General features: G+C 44.7%; 1 protein-coding gene across 2 annotated transcripts in view; it reads right to left on the reverse strand.

Annotated features, from left to right (window-relative positions):
* Positions 1-14,235: 14,235 nt before the first annotated feature.
* The window catches only part of Rai2 (retinoic acid induced 2), a 59,267-nt gene continuing 49,973 nt past the window's right edge, over positions 14,236-23,529 (reverse strand). For both annotated transcript variants that reach the window (XM_063243055.1, XM_003466382.4), the window contains exon 2: positions 14,236-16,217. In XM_063243055.1, coding sequence (XP_063099125.1) covers positions 14,604-16,193 — 1,590 coding nt within the window. In that variant the 5' untranslated portion in view covers positions 16,194-16,217 and the 3' untranslated portion in view covers positions 14,236-14,603. The remainder of the gene's footprint in view (positions 16,218-23,529) is intronic.

Raw genomic sequence — 23,529 nt, forward strand, 5'->3', positions numbered from 1 at the left:
GCTGCTACATATGCTTCAGGGGACAGTTACCTGTATACATGTAGGTTTAGTCTTTCCTTTTTATTTTTTCCCTTTTATCTTTTAAAAAGATTTCTTGCTGTTTTCTTTCTCCATCCATGAGTGCATTTCTGATTCTAGATGGAAAGTTCAGTTATAATGTATCATCAATAGATGAGTGTTAGAAATATTCATCGGGTGAGGCTTACTGGTTTTTTATATTACATCTTGCTTCATTCATTTCTCAGTATTTCAGAAGTTGGCATGGATACTTGCACAATCAGCAGCAATGCTTGAATTAGGAAAAGGGCAGGCACACAAGAAATGACACTGGTAAGAAAAGAATTTCCTGATACAAGTGTCATTGCCTGAGATACTTGAGGACATCAGGGACATACGAGCCTGCCTTCCTTAGGACACTGTCAATAGACACTGTACAAGGTGGGAAATAGTGGCAATTGTCATTGAGTTCCACTCCAGACAGTGCCAAATGTTTGTATTGTCTGTTACATTGATACATTCACGATGAGAGTGCAAAGGACTCTGAGCCTTATTATGTAATGACTATACTATCTGATTAACAGGTAGCTTTGGTCAATATACTTATATAGGTTATAGTATGTTATGATATACCACAGTAATAAACAAATGCTAAAATTTCAGAGGCTTTGCTCATTTTCTCAGGAAAATGTTCTCTACAGCTACTGCTTCTTTTGTGTGGCTCTGATAACTTAACACATGATTTCTAAACTTGTCATATCAGGGGAAGGGGAGCTGGAAGATATTTCAGATCTTTCCATTGCCTCAACCCAGAGGTAACACATGGGACTCCTACTCAGAGCCCACTAGTAGAACTACTTTCATGATCCTACTTAAGTGAAAGTGAGCTAGAAGAGTGGTTTTCCCAAGAAGAGGAAAAGGAAATATTCATGATATATGTGTATTTTTTGTGTCATAAGACTTGGAAAACCTTTCAGACTAAAATGATTGCAGGCATGTTTCTGGGCTAGTTCAGGTTGGTGATTTGAAGGGAAGCTGCTTGGGTGTACTACATAGGTATGCATAGGTGACTGGAGAGAGCTGTGTCTGGCTAGAGCCCACTGCTGCTCCTACACAGGGTCGTGATCCTAGTCCTTGTCATGCAAGACTTTTAGATTTATGTTACAGATCTTCCAACTTTTCAAAAGAAATTTTAATGTGAAATCCCTCAGTTTTAAAACATCAGTTTAAATATGTAAGAATACATGCCAAACAAAATGTGCTTGCAAGACTACTATGATCTATGTGCTGCCTAAGATGTTAGCTCTTTGATCTAGGAACTTGGGGTTTTGAGTAGCCCTGTATCTGTGAAATAGAGCAAATTCCAAATTTGTCACCTCTGTGAGCTGAGTGCTCTGTGAGCATTCTGTGCATACATGGTGGTTCAGGTTCAGCTCTTCCATCCCCAATTTATGCTATGCCCTGCTGACTACTGGAGCACTTGGGGTCACACTTAAAGTTCAACACAGATTTCCTGTATTCCAGATCTTGCCAGGCTGTGCAGTCTAGAAGCTTTTTAGGAAGCTATAAGCTGTTGTGATTTATTGAAATGTGGGATGAGTAATAGGAAATCGTTTTGAACACAGGTTAACAAGGTCTGAAATAGGAAGGATCTTAGGTCAGTTTTGGATGGGATCCCAAGCACTGTGGGAATTGGTAAAGGTGTATAAAGCGGGTAAGGCATACAGTCAGAGCTGCATGCTGGACAGATCCAGCAGCTTTTGAAGATGAGGATGGGAGCTCCTAACAAACAGGAGCTGATCAGCCATTGGATGTAGTACCTGAGAGGCACTTCCCATCTGAGTACATCTGATATTCTCCTTGGGGTCACCACCAAAGTGTCCTCCTTTTTTTGGCGGGGGGTGGGGCGCTGTTCTCAGAAGAATGGGTGTCCACTGGGGGCAGTCTATGTTGTCCAGTGTTGATTCTGGTAAGCAAGCAGTAAATTCAGCTGCCTTTCTCCTTAGCAGGAGAGAAAAAATGAAATATTTCCTGTGGTCTCACAACTTTACCTCTTGCAGTGGCCTTAGTGGAACTTTTGAGTAGAGCTGTTTAATGACTATCTTTTTCATTTCCTTTCTCAGAATTGAAATGTCAAGGTAAAGGAACCAGAAAGACAACTAGAAGCCTCATCTGTTTGTGATCATGGCTGCAGACTCCCTGTTGAACAATCTCAGCAGAAGAAAGTTCTGGGTTGGGCAGGAGGACAATGTGACCTAAGGCCTGTAATCTTGGGGTTACCCACCCAAACACAGGCCCTCCCTTGGAGGATACATGTAGCAGTCCAGAAGCAGAGGGGAATTTGCTTCATCTTCAGAAACAAGACAAGTGAGAAGCAGGAGCAGGGCCTGGAATTGTACACCTGGAAGCAATCAGCATGACTTGAGAGTATAGGAGGAGGTGATGGCTGAAATTACTTCTCACCATGAGCCCTCTAGGAGCTGAATGGTTGCTATCTCCTCCTGCCACTCTTGGAGCTCCCCCCAGGAGTTTCAGTCCTAGACTCAGCCTGGTAGCCAGACTGTAGGTCTCAGGGAGTGCGCTCCACCCAAGACTGCCCCCTTCTAGGTAAAACAAAAATGGGGAGGAGTCAGCCTTTCACTGGGTTCTGCTCTCAGATTCACTCCTGTTCTCAGAATCCATCACAGCCCCCCCAACACATGCATGCATACACATACACATTTCTAGCTAGTTTCACAACCACTAGCTGCACACATGCCATGGCTCTCTTGGATCTTTCCCTGTTTTTACAAAGGAAACATAAGTCTGCAAAGCTTGCTCTACCCCATTCTGTGCCCCCTCCCCCACTCCGCACTGAGAGGTCCTCAGAAGGCCCTTGGAGCCAAAAGGCCCAGTATAGACACAGGGCATGCAGCAAAGCAGTCAGAATACAGGGGCTTAGTCAAAGAATGGGCTTCAAACCTCAGCCCCGGCACCCTTAGCTTAGGCCGGGGTTCATGTTGCAGAGTGTGACCCTGAGAGCCTGAGAACCTGTGAATCTGAGAACAGAGCGGTGTCTTTTATGGTCTAGCTACTGGTAACAGTATTTTTAATGGAGGCTAGAAATGATGGAAATGTGCAACACATTGCAAGGGTAAATGCTGCCCTGGGAAAAGGTCATACCCTCTGAATGTCCTGTGGACACAGCAAATTGAAATGCTGTAGTAGCATTTAAAAGTCACCTCACTTCCTCCTCTTGCTGGCACAAGGGTATACCACATGCTTATCTCACCTGTAGATAAACCAGATGGATGATCTGAATGTGCCTAGTTGGTATGAGAACCAAATGGTGCGATCCTGGGACAGAGACTGTGGAGTGAAGGCAGTGGATCTCAGCCCAGCCATCTGTGAGGTTTTCAGCCCCAGGGCCCAACCAACCCCTGGTAGGTGGGAGGCTCTGGGCATAGGCCTGGACCTCAGGAGTCTCTACAGCTCCCCTGGCCATGCCAGGAGCGGCGAGGGTGGAGAAGCAGGCATTTGGCAGAGTGACCACAGCAGGTCAGTTGTGACTCAGGTACCTAGTGGCCTCTCCCACTTTAGGGCAGTGGCTGCCACTCTGGATGTGTGCTGCCCGAGGCTACCTTTCTTTCTCCAGCTCCCTCCTTTCCTCTGCTGGTTCCAAGACCCCTGACAACCCCTTTCACTGCCATTTCCTTGGACCCAGAAATGCTGAGGGGCCCGCTGCCACTCCACGCACTGCAGTGTGTGCAGTCTGCGGCCTCAGTTTCAGACTGGAAGAGAAGCTGTGACGTCAGAAGCCAGCGAGCCTCTCTCCCAGGCTTTGCTGTAACACAATTTACTGGTGGCTGGGGCTCTCCTGGATTTTCACCTGGGCCCTCCACAAGGTTGTCCTAAGCCACAGAGTAGCTGCGGGGAGACCAGCCAGATGGTTGTATCAGGGCCACAGTGTTGGTGTTCCCCGTCCTTGCTGCTGAGTTCGGCCAGCAGATAGCGCTGTGGCCCAGAGCAGATGAAGGAGGCAGAGGGTGGTTTCTCCCCAGCGGGTGGGCACAGAAGCAATGGCTGTTCTGACTTTTTGAAAATGCCTCTGCGGCAAAGGTCCCTCTTCCTGTGGCAGAGATGTCAGCAACTCTTAAATAAAACAAGCAAGGGATTCCTTTTCTACACTCACCTCAGGAACTGTTTTCTGTAGTTATTTCAAATACAGTTGCGCCCAATTCATAAAGCAGGTGTATCCCTGTGAAGTTGCCCAGATGTTAGAGTGTACTTAAAACACACCCAAGAAATCGCCCTCACTTAGAAAAAGACACTGCTGCTGTCCCTTGTAAAGCAAGTTTTTTTTTTTTAGATTCCTAATTCAAATAACAGTTTCTCCACTTCAAGATGTCAGATTTTTCTAAGAAGAGTTTGATAAGAGGCACAGCTTTAGTTTATTTCCGCATTCGCCAGGCTACTGAGTCTGTACAGCCTGACGGGACCACTCCAGAGCCACTCTTGAGGGTACCGAAATGGATCTCAGGATTGGATGGCCATCTTTGGATGGGGACCTATCCCTGGGAGGAGCTGGCAGCCTGAAAGTACCACGGCCAACTAAAAAGGGGATGTGACCCTCATGCAGCTCCTGCTTATGGGCCCAGGGCCCATGTTACCTCATCCTCCCAAGGGGCTGCGAAGTCATGGTCTGTGTGTGAGGAATCTAAAGCAGAAACATTCAACCCTTTTATTCCATGACCAGTCTTGACTCTGGGCTTCTTCCTCCCAGCCCATGACTCTTTTTTTTTCTGCCTTTTCTAACTAGCCCTTTTTCTTTCCTTTTTAACTAGCCCATTTTCTTGCTGATGGCAATGTGATCTACCTTTTTCTCAGACTGAAAGGAAAGAAAATAAAATGACATTGACATCAGTCTGAATCATCTGGTTCAAAGGGCCTGGCTGGAAATCCGCTTTTGTAGAGCAAACTGGGCTCTACCAATCTGCTAGCTGTAGCTCAAAGGTTCTTTTTTACAGTGAAGAATTGTGGTGGTCTTTGCCAGCCTTGCCCACTATCTACAAACAAGGTAAGATATGAACAAATTTCTCGAGCATTCATTGTGTTCTTTCATTGAGCACTCTGCCCTGGGTGCCACAAATGTGGTAACTGGTGTACTCAAAAATATTTTATTACTTCTGCTTTACAGATGAATGAGGGGAGAAACATGAAGTGACTTGCTCAAAGACACACAACTGGAAAGAAGCAGAAGTGGTAGCTGAATCCAGATTTGTATATGCAAAGCCAGAACACCTAACTTCTACTCAGGCTCCCTCCTCACTGCCTGGCTTAGGAGCAGTGACACAAATGATTTCCCAGAAACATCTTGTGCTTCCATATTTTCCATATTTCAAGACAGAGAGATGTCTGGATCTATAGGCGAATTTGGAAATTTGTTCAGCCAGTGGAAAGATTTAGAATATTCTCATTTCAACAGAACCCAGTAGGTTACATAAGATGATGAATTGAGGTATAGAAAAAAATAGTGAACCTATTTGTATTGGTTTCATTTCTTCAAAATTTGATTTTTGTGCATATTTTATAAGGAATATATTTGTTCAGTAGTACATGCATATAACTTATAAATAAATCCACAGAGTCTGCAGAGGCTAATGCTCAAAACATTTTCTTTGTATGACAGTGATGAGATTTTGGCTATTGGTTACTTTGTTTTATGTATATTTCTATAGGAGTATAGAAACCCCTTTTGAAGAATCTGTCTTATTTTGAAAGCATAGTGAACCATATAATTTAAAAGAATCAAGCACTGCATCTTTTTTTGCAAAGTGAATTATAGATTCCAGATATTTCTGTTTTGTAAGTCTAGTTTTCCATGTGTTGCATTGGTTTGGCTATGAGGGGCATACTTACTTATACTTTCCCTTATGCTTTGACTTCAGTCCAGACACATTTACTGGGAGCTCCTAAATGCCAAACACCAAGATAGACATGTAAGAAATAAGAAACGTTGGCCTTAGAGGGGCTTATGGTGGGGTGGGGCAGACAGACTCACGCATTCAATACCTATGAAATGAATGAGGTACCAGTGTGCACATGTTGCTATGGGAGGGAAGGAGGAGTTCTTGGCTTATGCTGGGGAAGTGATGGGAAACTTTCTGGAGAAGTCCTTCTCAGCTAAACCTTGAATGATTAGAACTGAGGAAGTAAGAAGGGAGTATCAGGAAGAGGGGGCTCAAGGATGTGCTGGGTGTTGCTGGCCTTCTATATTCCTGGAGCTTCCACATGGGGGACAAAAGAGTTCCAGTCACAAAACTGGGCTGAAGCCTGACCTCAAATGACCTGCTGACATGGGAGGCATCAGGTATGGGTGATCACAGCAATCACATTATCTTGTCTATTACTAAAAAGAATTCTGGTGGCAGTATAGGGGAGAGATTCAAGGGGCTAGAAATGGAGGCATTGCCCTCAGCTGGTTCTGAGGCCATGTGAAAAATCTAAGCTAGAGTTGTTGTGGGCTAGATTAGGAGCAGTAAGTGTAGGGGAAAGGAATTGTGAATTTGAAGAAGACTAAGGAGGCAAAGTCAGACAGACACAGACCTGCAAGGTGAAGTTGTGGGAGAAGCCATGGAGAACAGCTCCACATTTTCTACTTGGGGAACAAGAAAGAAGGCAGAGATAGAAAATGTACACTGGATTGGAGGGAACGGTAAGAAAGGCAGAGGTTATTTAGTTTTAGGGGTGCTAAGTTGGAGGTCCTACCCCTGTGAAGATGGCAGATTGGAGGACGGGAGGAGAGAAGTCAGGGCTGGAGATAAAGGGGAATAAACACAATAAAGATGTTAGGAACAACTATGAAAATGTGTGCAGTGGCCATAGGAGAGCATGTGGCATGGGAAGCACTGTAGACCTGGGACAGAGCCTAAGATGAAGAAGAACAGAAAACGAGGAGGAAGAGACAGAACATCACCGAGAGGGAAACTTTAGTGAAACACTGATAGAAACTTCAATAATTAGGAAAGTTGTGATGGCTCACATGGGCTCTGCTGGAATTTTGCCTTCACAGTCTCCACAGGGGAAGAGTCTAAAAGCTCATAAACAGAAGAGGTGGGTTACAGGTGCAATGTCCACAACACAGCATCCTGTTCATCTGGTGCATGTGCAAGTCACCTTTGAACAGAATCCAGAGCAGACCCAAATTACAAAGGCCTGGCGGTGTGTGAGCCTGAGGAAGGGGCCAACACAGCCAAGTGATACATGTGAAACTACAGAAGGCATTGTGTGTTTCAATTCTATAGGTGATTATTGAGCCCTTACCGGCTACTGTCCAGAGCAGACCAAACGCTGTGGACACAGTGCTTGGTTCTATTTCATGAACTTAATTTTGGGGAGCTCCCCACTCAAGGGACAGAGACCGGCTCTATAAAATGAAAGAAACCTTCCTTTCCCATGTCCTCCCTGCAGTGGGCCCCAGAAAAGTGTGAAGAGGAGGTGAGCTGGGAAGACCTCCCCAGAAGCAGCACTGAGGCTGGGTCTTGCACAGTGAGGCGGAGGCACTTGCCAGGGAAACAAGGGCCATTCTGTGCTACGTATGGGTCAGTTTATGGGCAAGAGCCAGCTGGCTAGTAACAGTTTTCAAGGCATGCTCTGCTGCTGTGGAAGCTGAGAAGGGACAGAATGGTAAGAAATTTTAAACCAAAGCCAACACACACACACGCGCACGCGCACACACACACACACGCACGTACGAACGCACACACGCACGCATGCACACATGCACACATATGCATGGACTAAAAAGAAAGAAAAGAGGTATGAGTGGGGAGTGGGCACTGGAGGCAGGAGAGCCAATAGCAGCAGCTAGAGACAAACAGCCCCCCTTCCCTGGATGGCCAGGAGGGCATCCTGTCATCCAGTGGAGGCCAGTTGCCAATACTCATAACAATGACCAAGTCAAGGAAAGGTTTCCTATGCCAAGATGCTTAATGTGTTTTGAAAGGATTCCCATTGAAAACAGTTGCAATAAAAGGTTGCGGGGCTTAAAGAATTAGCCTCCATTATCTGGCTCTGCCACTGCCTGCTGAGTGGCATTCCCCAGCCACACAAAGAAGATAGACTGTTCTTATCCACCTCAAGTACCTCAGGAGCACCCATTCACTCACAAAGTGTTGATACCCTCTCTCCAAATAATGTCATCCATGTGTTAACACAATTCCCCCAAGGACTTCTTGCCAGGCAAGACCTTGTTAGTTGGTTTCCATCAGTACTTGAAATCATAAAAGCTGCATTTAAAAAATCACCTGCTAACAAAAAAAAAACAAAAACAAAACCCTGTTAACACTGTATGCTGGTTCTGCCCTAGTGAAGACTAATTCCTCAGCATATTTCAAGTCATTTCAATGGCCCCCATTGCTGTCGTGACCACTGTTAGACTAACATGTGCTGACATCCTATAACTGGGAGGCTGTTTGTTGTGTGGGGACAGTGCCTGTTTTTTTGACTGCTATGCTGAGGCCTGGTCTCAGAGGGAAGGAATGATGGTTGGGCACCTGGTCTTCTATTTCTGAGCCCACAGATCATTAGACTACACAATCCCCAAGTGTTCCTTCTACCCATGGATAGGACACATGACAAAACAGTAGAGGGCACACCGTCCTGGAGTCCAGAGCCCTGATGGAGACCGTGTTCATGGATGGCATAAATCTGCAGTGCTGGGGCATGTACAGCGCCACTGCTGTGGAGCAGCTTTTCCTAACCACACATGCAGGCCCTGCAAGGCAGAGGGCAGGCATGGGAGACTCCAAACCAGAATGGCTGCTGTTTTGTTATGTTTTTGTATACCAGTCTTCTTCAGGAGATTTTGTTTGAATTAAGAAGCTTGTGGCCAAATAGTATTAGAATCCTGGTGGAGAAACAGCAGGGACCAAGTTGAAAGCCTGTTCACCACCTGGGCGTGGGAATTCCAGGCAAACCACCTGGGTGAGGGAATTCCAGATTCTAAGAACGAAGCATAGAGGATGATGGTCCACAATAATCGAAAAACCTGGGAAAATCATAGGTGAGGCCCAACAAGAAAGAGGTAGTAACAGGTATATCACCAGTCAAAGATGGCAGAGTCCCATGGGAAGGGGGGTTGTATTAACAGGATCAAGGACATAAAGTAATTTAAGTTTTAGGAGGCTTTGCTGGAGCCCACAATCAGTTCCCAATTTCTATCTAGGGTTTTTATTATGTTTTAAAAGGTAACTTTATTGAGATATAATTCACATATCATACAATTCACCCATTTTAAAATGTACAATTCAAAGCTTTTAAAAGTATATTCACAGAGTTGTACAATCATCACCACAATCAACTTTTAGAACATTTTCTTCACCTACCTGGACTCTACAAAGTAGATGGAGAAATTGGGGAAAGAGCAACCGAGATGATGGAAGGGTTGTAAATAGGAACGCCAAGGAAGTGAGAGCACATAGAGGACTCTGGAGCCCAAAGGAAGGAGGCTGCAAAAAGATCTGGCGCTTAAATTGAGAACTACTAAAATAGTGGACTTGGCTTTTGTTGCCACTAAAGACAAAGCACTGGGCTCAATTACAGCAAGAAAGCATTTAGGTAAAAACATGAGGGAATTAAAATACCCAATTTCCTGGCAATGTTTGAAAATTCCTGGGTTATGCTGCCCTTGGAAGTCAGACCAATGAGCAGTCATCACAGGGTGAGTTTTGAATAATGGGCCCTTCCAGTTTCAGGGTGCTACTAAAATAATGAGGCATCCTGTCAGGACTGGCAGAGTGCCTGCCCTTTCGGTGAGGTGAGGGAGGCACGCTGAACCTCCTTTTCTGGGGAAAAGCTTCTAGCAGGCCCATAACATGGTGGATAAATAGCCCTTTGAATAGGTGGACAGTGGTACCAAGTAACAGGTCCTGGTCAGATCAACATCATAGAAGTTTTAATATGACTAGGAAATATGACTAGGATATCAGAGAACACAGATCTTCTTCCTGATTGGTTTACTACATTCATTCATTAAGGACTTTTTGAGCCCTCAGTATAGGGCAGATGTCAGGCCCTGGAGATAAAGCAGTGGTTCTCCATCAGGGGTGACTTTGTCCTCCCCTCTAAGGGACACTTGGCAGTGTCTGGAGAAATTTTTGTCATCTTGTGGGAAAAGACCGAAGATGCTGCTGAACATTCTGTAATGCACGAGACAGTCCCTCAAACAGAGAATCATCCAACCCCAAATGTCAATAGTGCCAAAGTTAGAAACCTGGAGATAAAAAAAAAAAAAAAAAAAAAAAAAATCGAGTCCCTGCTCTGAAAGACTTCACTCTGTTCACTGTGGTATTTCTTAATGCTGCTTGGAATGTGTCCTAATAAAAATGTCTACATTTAAGAAAATCTTCAAATTCTTTATCAGAAGTAACCATAAATAAACCACCTTGTCCAAATGATTTGGGACTGAGCTCAGTATCATCAATGTAATAAGGGCTGATTACATTCTTATTCATTGCTTGGCTTACCAAATCTCAGATTCAAATCACTGTTTAGCAGAAGAAGGACTATTTCCAGGTTGTCATATCCATCTTTCCAGCAGAGTGAGGCTACAGTTTTATCAGAATTTATATACAGGTTACAGTTGAAAGGAAAGTAACCTATAAGTTAATTGAGTAAACCTTAGCAGTTCATTTCCTTTAACTTGGATTTGTCCATAATCTAGCAGGGCATAGCTAAAAACCTCACTTGGTTTAGAATTCCTCTGGTCTCCTAATAATTGCAAGTGGGCTGTCTGCAATATTTTCAAATTAATTCTCCCATACATTCAGGTGTACTACTTAGTATGCACTAATATATTAATTAGAATAAATGATCAAGTTATTAGAAGAGCCTGGGATACAGCCTACTTTGCCTCTCTGATGGGGGGGGGGTCAGTTATTTGACGTGGTGGAAGAGCTGTTGTGGAAAACTGCCTTTTTTATTTAATGAGGAGTAAAGTCTGCCACAATGACCTCTAACACTTTTTTTCCTGCTGTTAAAGTTTTCAGCTTAGCAGCTTTTAAGTGTGGCTTTTCAAGGCTTGGCATCTCCACCCTTCGGCTTGAAATCTCCCTTTTACTATTGTGCCAAGTGTTCCCGGCGTTCCAGTTAACTGGAATGGTTTTCAAAATAACTGAAAAAAATCTATAATTCAGACTCTTCACTAATTCATATTGGTTTTTGTCCCCAAAGGCTCCAAATTCCTGTGGGTTCATTGGGTTTCAGACCCAATATTTAAGAATATCACAAAGTACATATTTTTGAGTTGTTGATGCTTAAAAACTGAAAGCAGAAAACTCTTTTGAGCTTCAATTTCCTCCCTTATAAAACAGAATCTAAATCCTTTCCTGCTCTGTTTTATTAATTATGCTCTTTATGAAGATAATGAGCATACTGAATTCTCTCAGTAATTGGATTGGTGCCTCTCTCTCTCCTTGTATCCCTCTTCCTCTTCCTCCCTATCCTTTCTTTTTCCTTCTTCTTCTATCTGTTTTGTTTGGCACTTTCACCATTGCAGACATTTTTCTCATACTAAAAGTGTGACAGTTTTACCTTTGACTCTAAACCAACCTTTGACTATACTTTAGAATTTTCTAATCATTGGCAAGGATTTCCCTGTTTAGGATGGAAAGTGTATATTCTTTAAATCCTTTTCCCTTCTGGATCAACTACTTTTGACTGTACCGGATCACTAGCCCCAAATATGTATCTTAGTGATTTGTTCCCATTTTTATCATTCTGACCTGAAGCTGACTGAAACCATCTTGACAAGACTAAGCAAATATCAACATTCTTAAGGACTAATCATATTTGTTTAAAAAAAAAAAAAACTGAAAGGCTGATCTTAGCTTAGTTGGCCCCAAATATCTGAAGGATAAATGAGAAATTAATTTACAAAAAAAAAGCTTGATGGAAATCTTACATGTCTGAAAGCTAAAAGGGTGTTTCCTGGAGACAGTTGTGAGGGGTGAGGGGTAAGTGACCAAGGTTTGCAGAATCAAGTAGAAAAATGACAAGACTTGAGGGTTTTGCTTGGTGCACTCCTTGGGGATCATTTCACTCAGACCAGGAAGCACAGTTCCAGGCTGCTAGCTCTGAAAGGTAATGTAAACGGGCTACAAACTTCTGCCTACGGAACAAGTATGGAATTAAAGCACCACAGACTCCAGGCTCCCTTTGACCACAGCAACGGAGCCTTTCCTCTCTGCTGATTCCCTGGCTTGCATGTAGCCAAGAGACTGGATTCCAGTTTCCATCAAAAGCAGGAAGGGGGCAGGCAGAGGGTGTTGTTGCCTCAGCAGCAAAATCCCCAGCTATAACGCGATACTCCGGATGAAGCCTTCACACATGTCAAAAGGCATGGCTTGGGTAGGTGGGGAGGCCTAGTCCAGAAATCCACCCAGGCTTGGGGTCGGCCCACAGGGCCTCAACACCCAAGACTGCCTGTGGAGCCAGCTTTTCTCACCTAACTAGAGCTGCCATCTGCAGAGAGAAGGGCATCCCCGATACAACAAAGAGAAATTTGTGGTTTGAGGTTTATAAGGTAATTACAGGTTGCAAATACTTTCCTTTCCGCTTGCATGTCACTCAGCTTTAAGCACTTGATTCTAAAGGGCAAATTGCAAGTTTTGTTCCCTAAATCCATATAAGCAATCCCAATCCATTGTGAAGACATAGGCCCCACTGGCTGGGATAGAAAGGCTGTCCAGCACAGCGTGGCAGCAGACACTACTGCAAGCACGCGAAAAGACAACAGGCAGACAGGAAACGCTAGTCTCTAGGCACATTTGTGTTTGATTTGAAACTAGAATGCATGCGCCACACTCAGGAAGCATGGCCAGAAACCCACACTGGGAATAAAAATGAAAAAAAAAAAAAAAAAAAAAGCTGTACCATGTAGAAGCTGAAAAGATGGAGTCAGGCTGATGCTGGAGAATGAGATTAGTTAGCCTGACATGAAACTGCCGTTTGGTTGCACTTTGAAAAAGAAAATGGTCACACTCTGAAAAATAAATGTTAACAACACAGAAAAAAAGCATAAAAGAGAAAAATCCACTCTGGGTGTGTGATACAGACCAGCTAAAATTGTAACCCTATACACAGAGGGTCTGGTAATAAAAGAACAGTCTGCAACTGCTTTTCCTCCTGTTCGTGTTCACAGTAACAGCTGGATACATACTAATTGCAAGAAGTGAAAGAAAGCGCTTAAAGTGTAAAGCAGGCATGCACTAATCAGTCTCTCACCAGCACAGTTTCAGACACAAGTGTGATGTGCCACCTAGCAGGTCTATTTTAAACGCACGCTCACAGTGCCTCATTTGTGTGGGTGGCTTTATGTTGTCAGGGAAAAGCAACACTGTTCTCTCCTTCCAAGTGCATCGCTGCCATCCGTCAAGAGATAGCTTTCAAACAGGGCTTCTTGGCCTCAGTACTACTGACATTTCTGGTCAGATCATATTTTGTTTTGAGAGGCTGTCTTGTGCATTGTAGGGTGTAACAGCACCCCTGATCCCTACCCAGTAGATGCCAGTAGGACTCTTTCTCCAGTTGTGACAACTAAAACTGTCTCCAGGCAATGCCAGATGCTGGGGAGGGACACAACCACCCTCTTTTGAGAACCACTGAGTTACAGTAACAGAAAATGAGTTTATTCTTTTCCTGATCCCATCTTCAAGGCTGGGAATATTTATATCTAAATATAAATATCAGCTACCAATTTTCCTCTTATTCTGAGTGGCCTGCAGTCAGACTGTTGACTTGCAAGACTTTCAGTCATTGGAAACAATGCTCTTATTGCCCTCGAAAAGAAGGCCCTTCCCAGCTAAACTCTGGAGTAGGGAAGGAAGGAAGCAAGTTCCTTTGTTTTTCAGACACATTTGTTTTAAGTATACAGAAGGTCCCAGCATAGAGTTAGACACATTTAAGAACTGTGTGAACTGCGGAAGGGACGTTGAGGGCTTGAAACTCACCTCCCTGGTCCTTCTTTCTGTCACATTCTTATACTCACCCCTAAAGCCTAGAAGGAGAAGTAACTTACTCCAGGTTATACATATTCTTAGTCCACATTTAAGGGGGGATAGGACAGTATTTCTCATTATACCTGAAGAGCTGAGGTCTCTAGACACAGATAACTTATAACTCTGTACAAAGCAAGAGTTTTGGCCCAATCATGCCAGTTAAAGAATGCACATTTTATAAATAACAGAATACTGCAACTAATTAGTGCAAACAAACATTTATTGTGAAATAGTCATCCTACCCTTTATTAGGTATTACATCATCAAAGCACTTTGTGGCAATGAAAATAGCTTTTTTACCCCTCTGATTCACCCAATATTCCATTAAAGCTGCAAAAAATGTGCAATCTGCTTGAAAAATAGGTTGCTCTTATTTATTCCTTTGTGAAAAGTCAAAAATTAAAAAAGAAAATGATACTAGCTTACAGGGCCTCTAGAGCCGATTCACCTTTCCATTTCCCACCTACACCCCCAAATAATTAACAAAGATAATTTGTTTTAAATGCCTTTTTAAAAAACCAATGCACCTTTCCCCATGTTATAATCATAAAAATTTTAAAAAGCCATTATTTACTTTCTTGGAAAAAAGGTGGCCAGCCGTTGTTTTTTTATCGGGAGCATATGTATTTCCTGCGAGTTCACTTTCTTTAACTTTATGCTCCGGCTTTTGATGGGTTTCCTAAGGGGCTCCACGTTTCCCATGGAGTCTTCTCCTTGGTTGTTGATGTCATAGCCCTGAAGCACAGAGTCTTCTCTTTTGAAGGAGAAGTTTTTGGTAGATACTCCCGAGAGGCCTTTGATCTTTCCACAGAAGATGGCAGGCACAGCGTCTTCAACTGAAACGATGACCTTAGCTGCCTGGGACTCGCTCCCAATCTCAGTGTTATTCTCAGCCTTGACCTCACTGCTGGGCTGGCTGGCCTGGCTGACCATCTCAGCAGGATTACTGCCACCCATGTGGCTATCCATCGTGGTTGAGGCCTCGCGGGATGTGGCAGGAGTAAAGGGCACTTCCGTGCCACTGGGAACTTTCTCTATCACGGTCTGACCTGGGCTGCCCTCTGACCCACTGTTGCCATATAGTGTCTCAGGAGGAGGCTCAGACTTCCGGTGGGCTGCCAGTGACAAGTCTAGGGCTGCATCCTCCTGGAAGATTGGTGGACTGACCTCACCAGCCTTAAGCCAGGGGACCGACTTCATGGAGAGATCCAGAGCCTCGTTCTCACTCCCCATCTTGATGACTGTGTGGCGGCTGAGCTGGAAGTACTCCTTCGGTTGGAGGATGTCTAAGGGCTTTAGTTCATCCTTTTCCAGAGGGGTCTGTGTGCCTTTAAAAGAGTGCAGGCTGAAGGAAGATGGTGGCTTGGGGAAACTGGGACTGAATTTGGATTCAGAACTTTGAGGCACTGGGATGGGGATGGGAATTGGGACTGGCACTGGCAAGGGAACAATCACAGGGTAGGGCACCAAGAGGGTGGCTGGCGGGACCAGGGGAGACAAGGGGGAGTTGAAGGGCTGTGGTGGCACCGGGGCATAGCTAGGAGGAGGCTGACAAGGTGGGGGGCCAAGAGAGCCCTGGGAGGGAAACAAATTCTGGAGCACAGCTTCAAACGGCAATGTGGGCTCCTGTGGCTGGCTGGGGATCCGCAGGTCCAGGAGCTGGGGCTGGGCCTCAGAGTCCTCGGCCCCCTGGAAGAGGTTATTGTGGATGGCATTGGAGGAGCATGGTGCTTCCTGTGGCAGGACCAGAGGAGAGTTGAGGTGCTGGAAAACGTGCTGCTCCAGCACCACGGGCAGCTGCACAGGGCCCTGCGTGGTCATGACGTAGGTGGTATTACCATTGGGGTTGAGCTCTGGTGCAGAGCTCCCTTCCACTTGCATGTGAATGGGCATCACCACTGGACTCTCCCCGAGACACAGGGGCTGCAGCACAGTGGCTGCCACTTTCAAAGCCATGCCGCTCTGGGACTCTGCAGGGGGATTCAGGATGGATGGGGCTGGCACGGTCACCAGGGCCTTTTTGACCAGGTCGGTGGAATTGATGTTCCAGGCCTCAGTGGTGATCAGCTGGGCCATGCCGTTCTCCAGTCTGTTATTGGCCAAGGTAGGAGGGGAGTCAGTCATGTCCATGGAGAGATTCTGGGACTGCAGATCATCCATCACTCGGCTCTGGTGCCACTTGGCCTGAAATGCAGAACACACAGTATCAATCTTAAGAAGGAAATAATATATACGTTATAGATATTTCCTAATATACACAAACATACCCATGTAATCAGCTGTGCTTGGAGAGCCCCAATTTAACAGGATTAAGCTATAAACACAGATGATGTAATCTCTAAGTAGCCAAATGATGTTAAACAGGGTATTTTTAAACCTAATACTCAGCTTATATGTTTAGCTTTCAACAGAAACAAAGTTTCATTCCACATTGCTATGTCAGATGTTAAGATATGCAAAGATTTGACTCATTCGAATTCAAATAAGGAATAAAAATTTACTTTCCCTTAAGGGAAAATAAAACCTTGTCACATTTGAATGTTCTATGAATATGGAAGGGAGCATTAAAACTCTCTGTGTAGCAATAATTATGAAATTATTTTAAAATTATGGAAATTTTCTGAAAGCATTTCAAAAACTGTAGCAATTCTTCCAAAAGCGGTCTGCTGAGTACAAGAGCAGTGCATTTACACAAGGGTTGTTAACAGTTTCCTGGCTGCTTCCCTCTGACCAATGACATCCTCTTTCCTCCTGATAACAGGAAAATCCATTTCCTGGAGCACGATGAAGATGGCATGGCTTGTCCGAATGGCCATCAGGTCCAGTGCTACTTTCCCAATCAGCTCATCTGTGTGGCTTGTGCCCTCCTTGAACATCTACCTACTAACAAGAGGGGATGTTGATGAGTCTATGGCTGGGTGGAGAAATGGAATGTTTGTTGGAAACAAAATCCTCAAAGGTGAGAACTATCTTCTTGATGTCCGAGGAATCTCCCGAAAGCCCCTGGCCACCTCCTGAGAGGCCAAAGGAATCTAGCACGTGTGCTTCCTGGAGGAAGCAGGGCTGCAGCTGCGATATGGCTCTCCATGGAAACGCATCCATATTTAGCCTGGTTACCATGGAGAAGGCAGGCACCATGTCTAACTCAGAGATCTGTGCAGTGCTGGAGTCTGGTTGGGCTCAATAATAATTTAATAATTCTCAGTTTCACTGGGCAGGCCTGGGACAACTCAGATTCTTGATTTCACCTGTCTCAGCTGTGTGGACTTTTGTCCTATGGTCATCTTGTCCTCTTCTGCTCTCCCCAAAGTACCAACACAAAGTCCCAAGCAAGAAAGAGAGGTGGCCCAGCACATCATGGGTTTAGAAATAAGCAAATAATATCTCATTACAAGAAAGTAGCTTTAACAAATGAACAACTCTGATATTTACAGACAATCAAAATGTGTTAAATGCACAGAACTAGGAATTGCTCTGAGTCAGGAAGAAGGGAGGGAAAGAAGGATGCCGTGCAAATAACCTTGTGGAGAGTGACTGATAGGCCTTTCTCTTTGGCATGGCACACTGCACTGTCTCCAAAAGAGGTCTCCTCAGGGAAGGGTACCCTTTAGAAACCACAAGATGACCAAGTAGGCTAGGAAGAAATCTCTTTAGGGCAGAGCTGGGGGGCAGGCTGGCCCCAGACAGGCTGAAAGGACTTGGTCCAGCTGAAGGGTTTGGTTCTTCATGTGTTGAGTGCTCCTTGATTCACCTCAGAAAACACCATGGCTCCAGTAAAATATTCATTCACATTCACACATGTGTGCATTCATTCACACATCCAACCAGGTCATTTGCCAAATGTCCACTGCATGCCAGCACTTTGCTGAAGGCTAGGGTTGAAGTCATGATTGAAAGAGACAAGGTACCAGCTTTCTTGGAGAGGTAGAGTCTAAAGGCACCAGAGATGTCAGAAAAGGTAGCAACAGCAGCAGGACACCTCTCGCTGGCACTTGCATGCATCCCAGTAAAGATCTGCAGGACAAATGCTTCTTCTACAAGGTTCTGACCTTTCCTTCACTGTGGCCATTCTGGGAAGTATGAGAAAAAGCTGAAGGGAAGCTGAGGTGGGATCAAAGCAGAAAAGGACAGCGATAGCAGTGAAGGCACCAATGGCTATCCATCCAAGGTGAATTGTATGCAACCCAGCAGAAGCCAACATATGCTCTGTGGCATCTTCAGGCTTCCTGAAGGTTAGGATTATCCAGTGTCTGACTGCTTCCTCATGATGGATGCATCTGTCTTCCCTCCCAGAAATGGAAGCTTCCCTTCCTCCTTGTCTGCTTTGCTTAACCCCCAAACCCCCAAGGAAGAGAGGGCAAACTTATGCACGTCTCCTCCACCTGCTCCTTACACACACCTTCAGCGCAGGTGTCGGCTCACATCACTTCCTGGGAAACCTCACTCCGTCCCCTGCCTGGCCCTGATCTAGGACTGCTAACTCCCCAGAACCCTCCTCAGATGTGAGGAGGGGACCATGTCAGGGTGAGGTGCCTCGAATAGGCCCCTGTCCTCCCACAGATGGCAAGAGCTCAAACGCAGGCTTTCTGCTGTGAATTCCCCGTGTACTACCTCATTCAGTCCTCAGAATGCCCCTGCCACAGGGTCCTAGAAGTATGTCCATTTTGTTAAGGGAGAAACTACACAGCGAAATTAAATAATTAGTTTAATAGTGCACTAAAGTTGGGAGTACAGTTGAAGGCCAATTCCAGGCTCTGTTTTCCCCATGGGACCTGTGAGGACTATGCCTCTCCTTGTATTTTATTTCCTGGCAAAAGTGATTCCCCCAGAGTCCCCTTTCTCCCCTTCTGCATGTGCCCACAGACACCTGCAGAGAACAGCACTGGAGTATAGGATTTCTCCAAAGTGGAGGTCAGGTCCTTTCCGCTAAATTCATGGCACTGCTGTTCATTCTTTTATCTCTACCAGGAGTCTCATCCATCCCTGTTGTCACCAGTTCCTTTCTTGGAGGACTGCAGCCTGAAGTGGCTATGGCTGTATGGCTGGAGTGCTAGGTGTATGGGGGCAGGTCACTGCTTCAAGCTATTTCGAGTTATCCACCTATCCCCAGCCTGCCTTCCCAACACAGAAGGCTTTTGGTGCCCTGTTAGGGTCTCCACATCTCTGGATCAAATCTGAGGTCCAATGGGGTGCAGGTCAGGCCAGGGTGCAGGTAGAGGGGGACAGTATGCAGTACCTCAGGAGCAAAGGGAAAGGAAGCCTCTGACCAAAAGCTCCCTTCCACATCATCTGATACAACATCCCTCAGACAAAGCTGGTCGCTTCTCTGCAGAACCATTAACCACAGGCTTGAGAGCTCCTCATCCCCCATCAAGTACAGTACTGTCCCCAACAATAGCCAGATAAAGGAAATGTGAACTCTGCTTCCATATGCACCTTTCCACCTCCCAGAAAGGCTCCTTCTCTCTTCGCTCAGCATTCTCCCCTCTTGGTGTTCAACCTGCCAGCAGGGAGCCCCACTCCACCTCTGAGTCAGCAGCCAAGGGGGTCTGTGCCTGTAGTGCTGGTGCTGTGGCCTCTGCTGCTGCAGAGGCCGGTACTGAGTGTCTCAGCAATGCTTGGAGAATAAAAATTGGCTCATGAATTAATGGTTCAAAGGGCAAGTCCCTGTCCCTGAGGATGAGCCAAGAAGCCAGTTAATGACTAGAGCGAAGGCAGAGGCCCATCCTCCCTGCTCAGTCAACCTACTTATTAGTGTGGGCAAAGAGTGGGCTCGAGGCTCTTCAAATCAAGGAGCATCGCAGGAGCCACAGGCGAATGCTCAAGCACAGGGCGTGTGAAACTCCTCAGAGATGCAGGAAACATTCTGAGCTTTGCAAAATGCCATTGCTGAATGAGTTGAAATGTGCTCACCCATCAGTTCCCCTTATACCCCTTATCTGCGGGAGTGGGGGGGGGTCAGTAAATAATGGCAGTGTTAACAATCTGGATCTGCACGTTGCTGGAGGTCCTCCATCTCTTGCCTCTCAGTCAGTTGCTAGGGCCTTGCTCTAGTGTACCCCAAGTCCCTCCCCCACCGATAGAAACTTGGGGGAAAAACCTCAAGGCCTAGGGTAAATGTGAAGTGGGGAAGGGATATCTGGGATAGTAGCTGGGATAGAAGACTTGAGGGGATCACAAAATTATTACTTCAACTTCTCATACAAGAACTGCACAGATCTAATTATACAGGAGGCTGGATGTTCCTAGGGTCTGCCCCTCAGGCCTGCAGCCCTATCTGGCTTCTGTCTTCACCCAACCAACTCCTGTTCATCTGTCAGACTTTGGAGTTTCAGTTTCAAAGTTGCTTCCTCTGAGATCTTCCCCCACCCTCATGGAGCTCTCACTGGACCCCAACTTAATGTTATCTAGCCTGATCACCCTAATATGGGGACCACCTGTTTACTTGTTTCTCCTGCTACTGGGCCTGGTGGACAGGAGGTGCTTAGGAAATATTTTCCGGATGAATTACGGCAAGGATGAATACATGAGCCTCCCTGAGCCTGATATCTATCTGCAACCTTATCCTATACACACAGGCCCACTGTTTGCAGAATCAGGTCACCATCTAGATTTTCCTATCAAAATGAATTTCTTAAACTGGGCATGGTGGCACATGCCTGCAATGTCAGTACTATGGAAAAGTGAGGCAGGAGGATCAAAAGTTAGAACCTAACCCAGGCAATTTAGAGATTAAGACCCTATCTCAAAATTGAAAACAAAATTAACAAGGCTGAGGGTATAGCTCAGTGATAAGGCCCTGGGTTCAATCCCCAGTACCATAAAATAAGCTGTCCCCTCCTAAAATAATCATTCTTTCAATGAGTACCATGTGTCATTAATGACAGGGTCATGCTTTAAGAACCACAGAGCTGGCTGATTTTGCCATTGTGCAAATATCATAGAGCTGCTTGCACAAACTAAGATGGTTATGATGTTGCTTGTGGGATAGTCTTATGGGACCACCACTGTGTATGCAGTCCATTGCTGACCAAGGCATTATATGGTACATAATTGAAATCTTTCTCAAAATGTGTGTTTTCCAACTGTAAAATAGCAACAATTTTGTTGAGAGTGTGTAGGCAGCTATCAATTATTTCTGGTCAACAATGGATTCTCAATGTCCTTATTGCCGAAAGTGGACTCTTTGGAGAAGCTACATCACTCAGGTAACTTCCTGGAAATGCAGAATCTTGGGTCACACTCTGCATTTTAACAAGATTTTTAAAATCAGAGAAGCAATGATATACCACTGATCCTCAAACTAGGCTATAAATGGGAATTTCCTATGAGCTTTAAGAGGTATCAATGCCACCAGGTATGGTGGTACATGCCCATAATTCAAGCACTCTTTAAGGCTGAGGCAGGAGAATTGTTACAAATTTGAGGCCGACCTAGACTTTAAATGAGTTCAAGGCCAGCCTGAACTACACAGTGAGATCCTATCTCAAAACACAAAACAAAACAAAACCAATGCCTATGTGTCATTCCCCAGGCTAATTTAATCGTTCTGGGAAGTGGCTTGAGCATTGGAAGGTTAAAAAAAATTCTTCCGGTGATTCTAATGTATAGTCAGGCTGTGAACCCCAATCAAAAGGCCAGAGTACAAAGCAGCCAGTGATCCACATGTCTTAGTGACTTACTTCTTACTGCACAAAAAAGACTGAGGCAATGAGCATTCCAAACTCCCTCAACTTCTCCCCGGCCCTCACACTGTCTCCCTGGGTTCCCATCCCCAGGATGAATAGAGATGTTTCTCCCTCGTGCAAGGGTGATTTCCTAGATACTTCTACTAAGAATCCTGCCCCCTTCCATCCATACTCTATTCTGAGTTGATTTTTGATAAAGCACGTAAGCCACACTCAATGCCTCACCTATTTCTGTATAAAAATCACCAGCCATTCACTGAGTCAAATGAGGAAAGTATAATTTTTGTTCTTTAATACAATAAAATTTTGCCATTCAAAACCTAGCATGTGCTACATAAGAAGTAATTCCAACTGGGTAAAAAATGTATTTTCTCTCTTCATGGGGTGTAATGATTGTCAATTACTTGCCCCAGTGATTAAATTTTCTGAGCTTTAAACATCATCACAGGGCCTTTTTACCAAAGCTATGAACATAATTACCACATGAATGTATTCCCAAATTGGTTAAAATATTAAGAATACGCAAAATAGTCAGCCGCCTTATGGTTGATTGCATTTCACATCTAGAGATCTACACAGCCTCCAAAAGGAATATGACTACCCAAATTAGCTTTGGAAATGAGGTCCCCAATACACTACTTAATTTATTAAAATAGTGGTGGCCTCACAGATTTCATATGAAACCAACATTTGTGAGGATGTGTAGTAGCTGTGGGGACAGCCTGTCAGAGAGGACAGAGTGCAAACATTAGGTCTGATCTGATATCGGTGAAAAATGAAAGAAGTGGAGTCCAACATCTTCAACTGGCCACTGACACTAGGGGCTTCAACATCTTCCCAGAGAGAGGAGGTAAGACCTTGCCTTCAGATCCCATAAAATTGATTTATGCCCATTTTACCATCTCATACTTATTTTTCTATTTTTATGTTGTATGTAGTAAATAAACATAAAATGCATGTATAACTGTATGTGTTGAGAGGATGCTCAATTCTTTTCTGATAGGAGTGTAAAAGTGAAAGCATTACTTACTCAGCAGGAAACATGTTCTCAGGTCCCAGTGGGACTTCCAGGGTCCCCCTGCCTGAACAAGTCTTAGGGTTACTCACCCAGGCCACCCCACCTGTTTTTCAGAATAGGAAGCTGAGGCTCAAAGGTCAAGTCACTTGTTCAAGTTCAAGCAGCATAGAATATACTGATTCCAATATATGCATTCTTTCCTCTAAAGCATGTTGCCTGAACCACTGCCCTTGTTTCAAAATGTCAGAGGATATTGAGGAGCACTTCACTTTGACGTATGACCACACAGTCAATCAGCTAGCATTAAAGCATCACTATTATAAGCAGGACCTTACACCAAAGTAAGTGGATGTTTTAGTTCAATTATCTAAATATCAAAAAGCATTTGATGAAGAGCCTAGGTACTCATCAATGGATGAATGAATAAGGAAAATATGGGAAATATATACAAAAGAATATCATTAAGCTGGAAAGAAGAATAAGTGGAATCATGTGTGATGATTAGTCTTGATTATCCACATAAATGACTTGAGAGAGTCGTAGATTAGCAGAACATACTTCTCCATGTACCTGAGTAGGTCTTGGAGGTGTGACCTTGGGGATTATATCTGGTCCCTGACCCCTTCTTCTCTGGCTCATGTCTCTCTGCTTTCAAGAGCCATGAATTCAGTAGCTCACCACACCGTTCTACTATATGTCTGCTTTGGAGCCAGCTTACCACGGACTGAAACCTCTGAAACCATGAGCCAAAATAAAACGTTTCTCCTTTAAATTGTATATGTCAGGTATT

This window comes from Cavia porcellus, unplaced genomic scaffold, assembly GCF_034190915.1.
Source record: "Cavia porcellus strain 051 isolate PalLab524CR breed Dunkin Hartley unplaced genomic scaffold, mCavPor4.1 scaffold_33, whole genome shotgun sequence".
Lineage (NCBI taxonomy): Eukaryota > Metazoa > Chordata > Mammalia > Rodentia > Caviidae > Cavia > Cavia porcellus.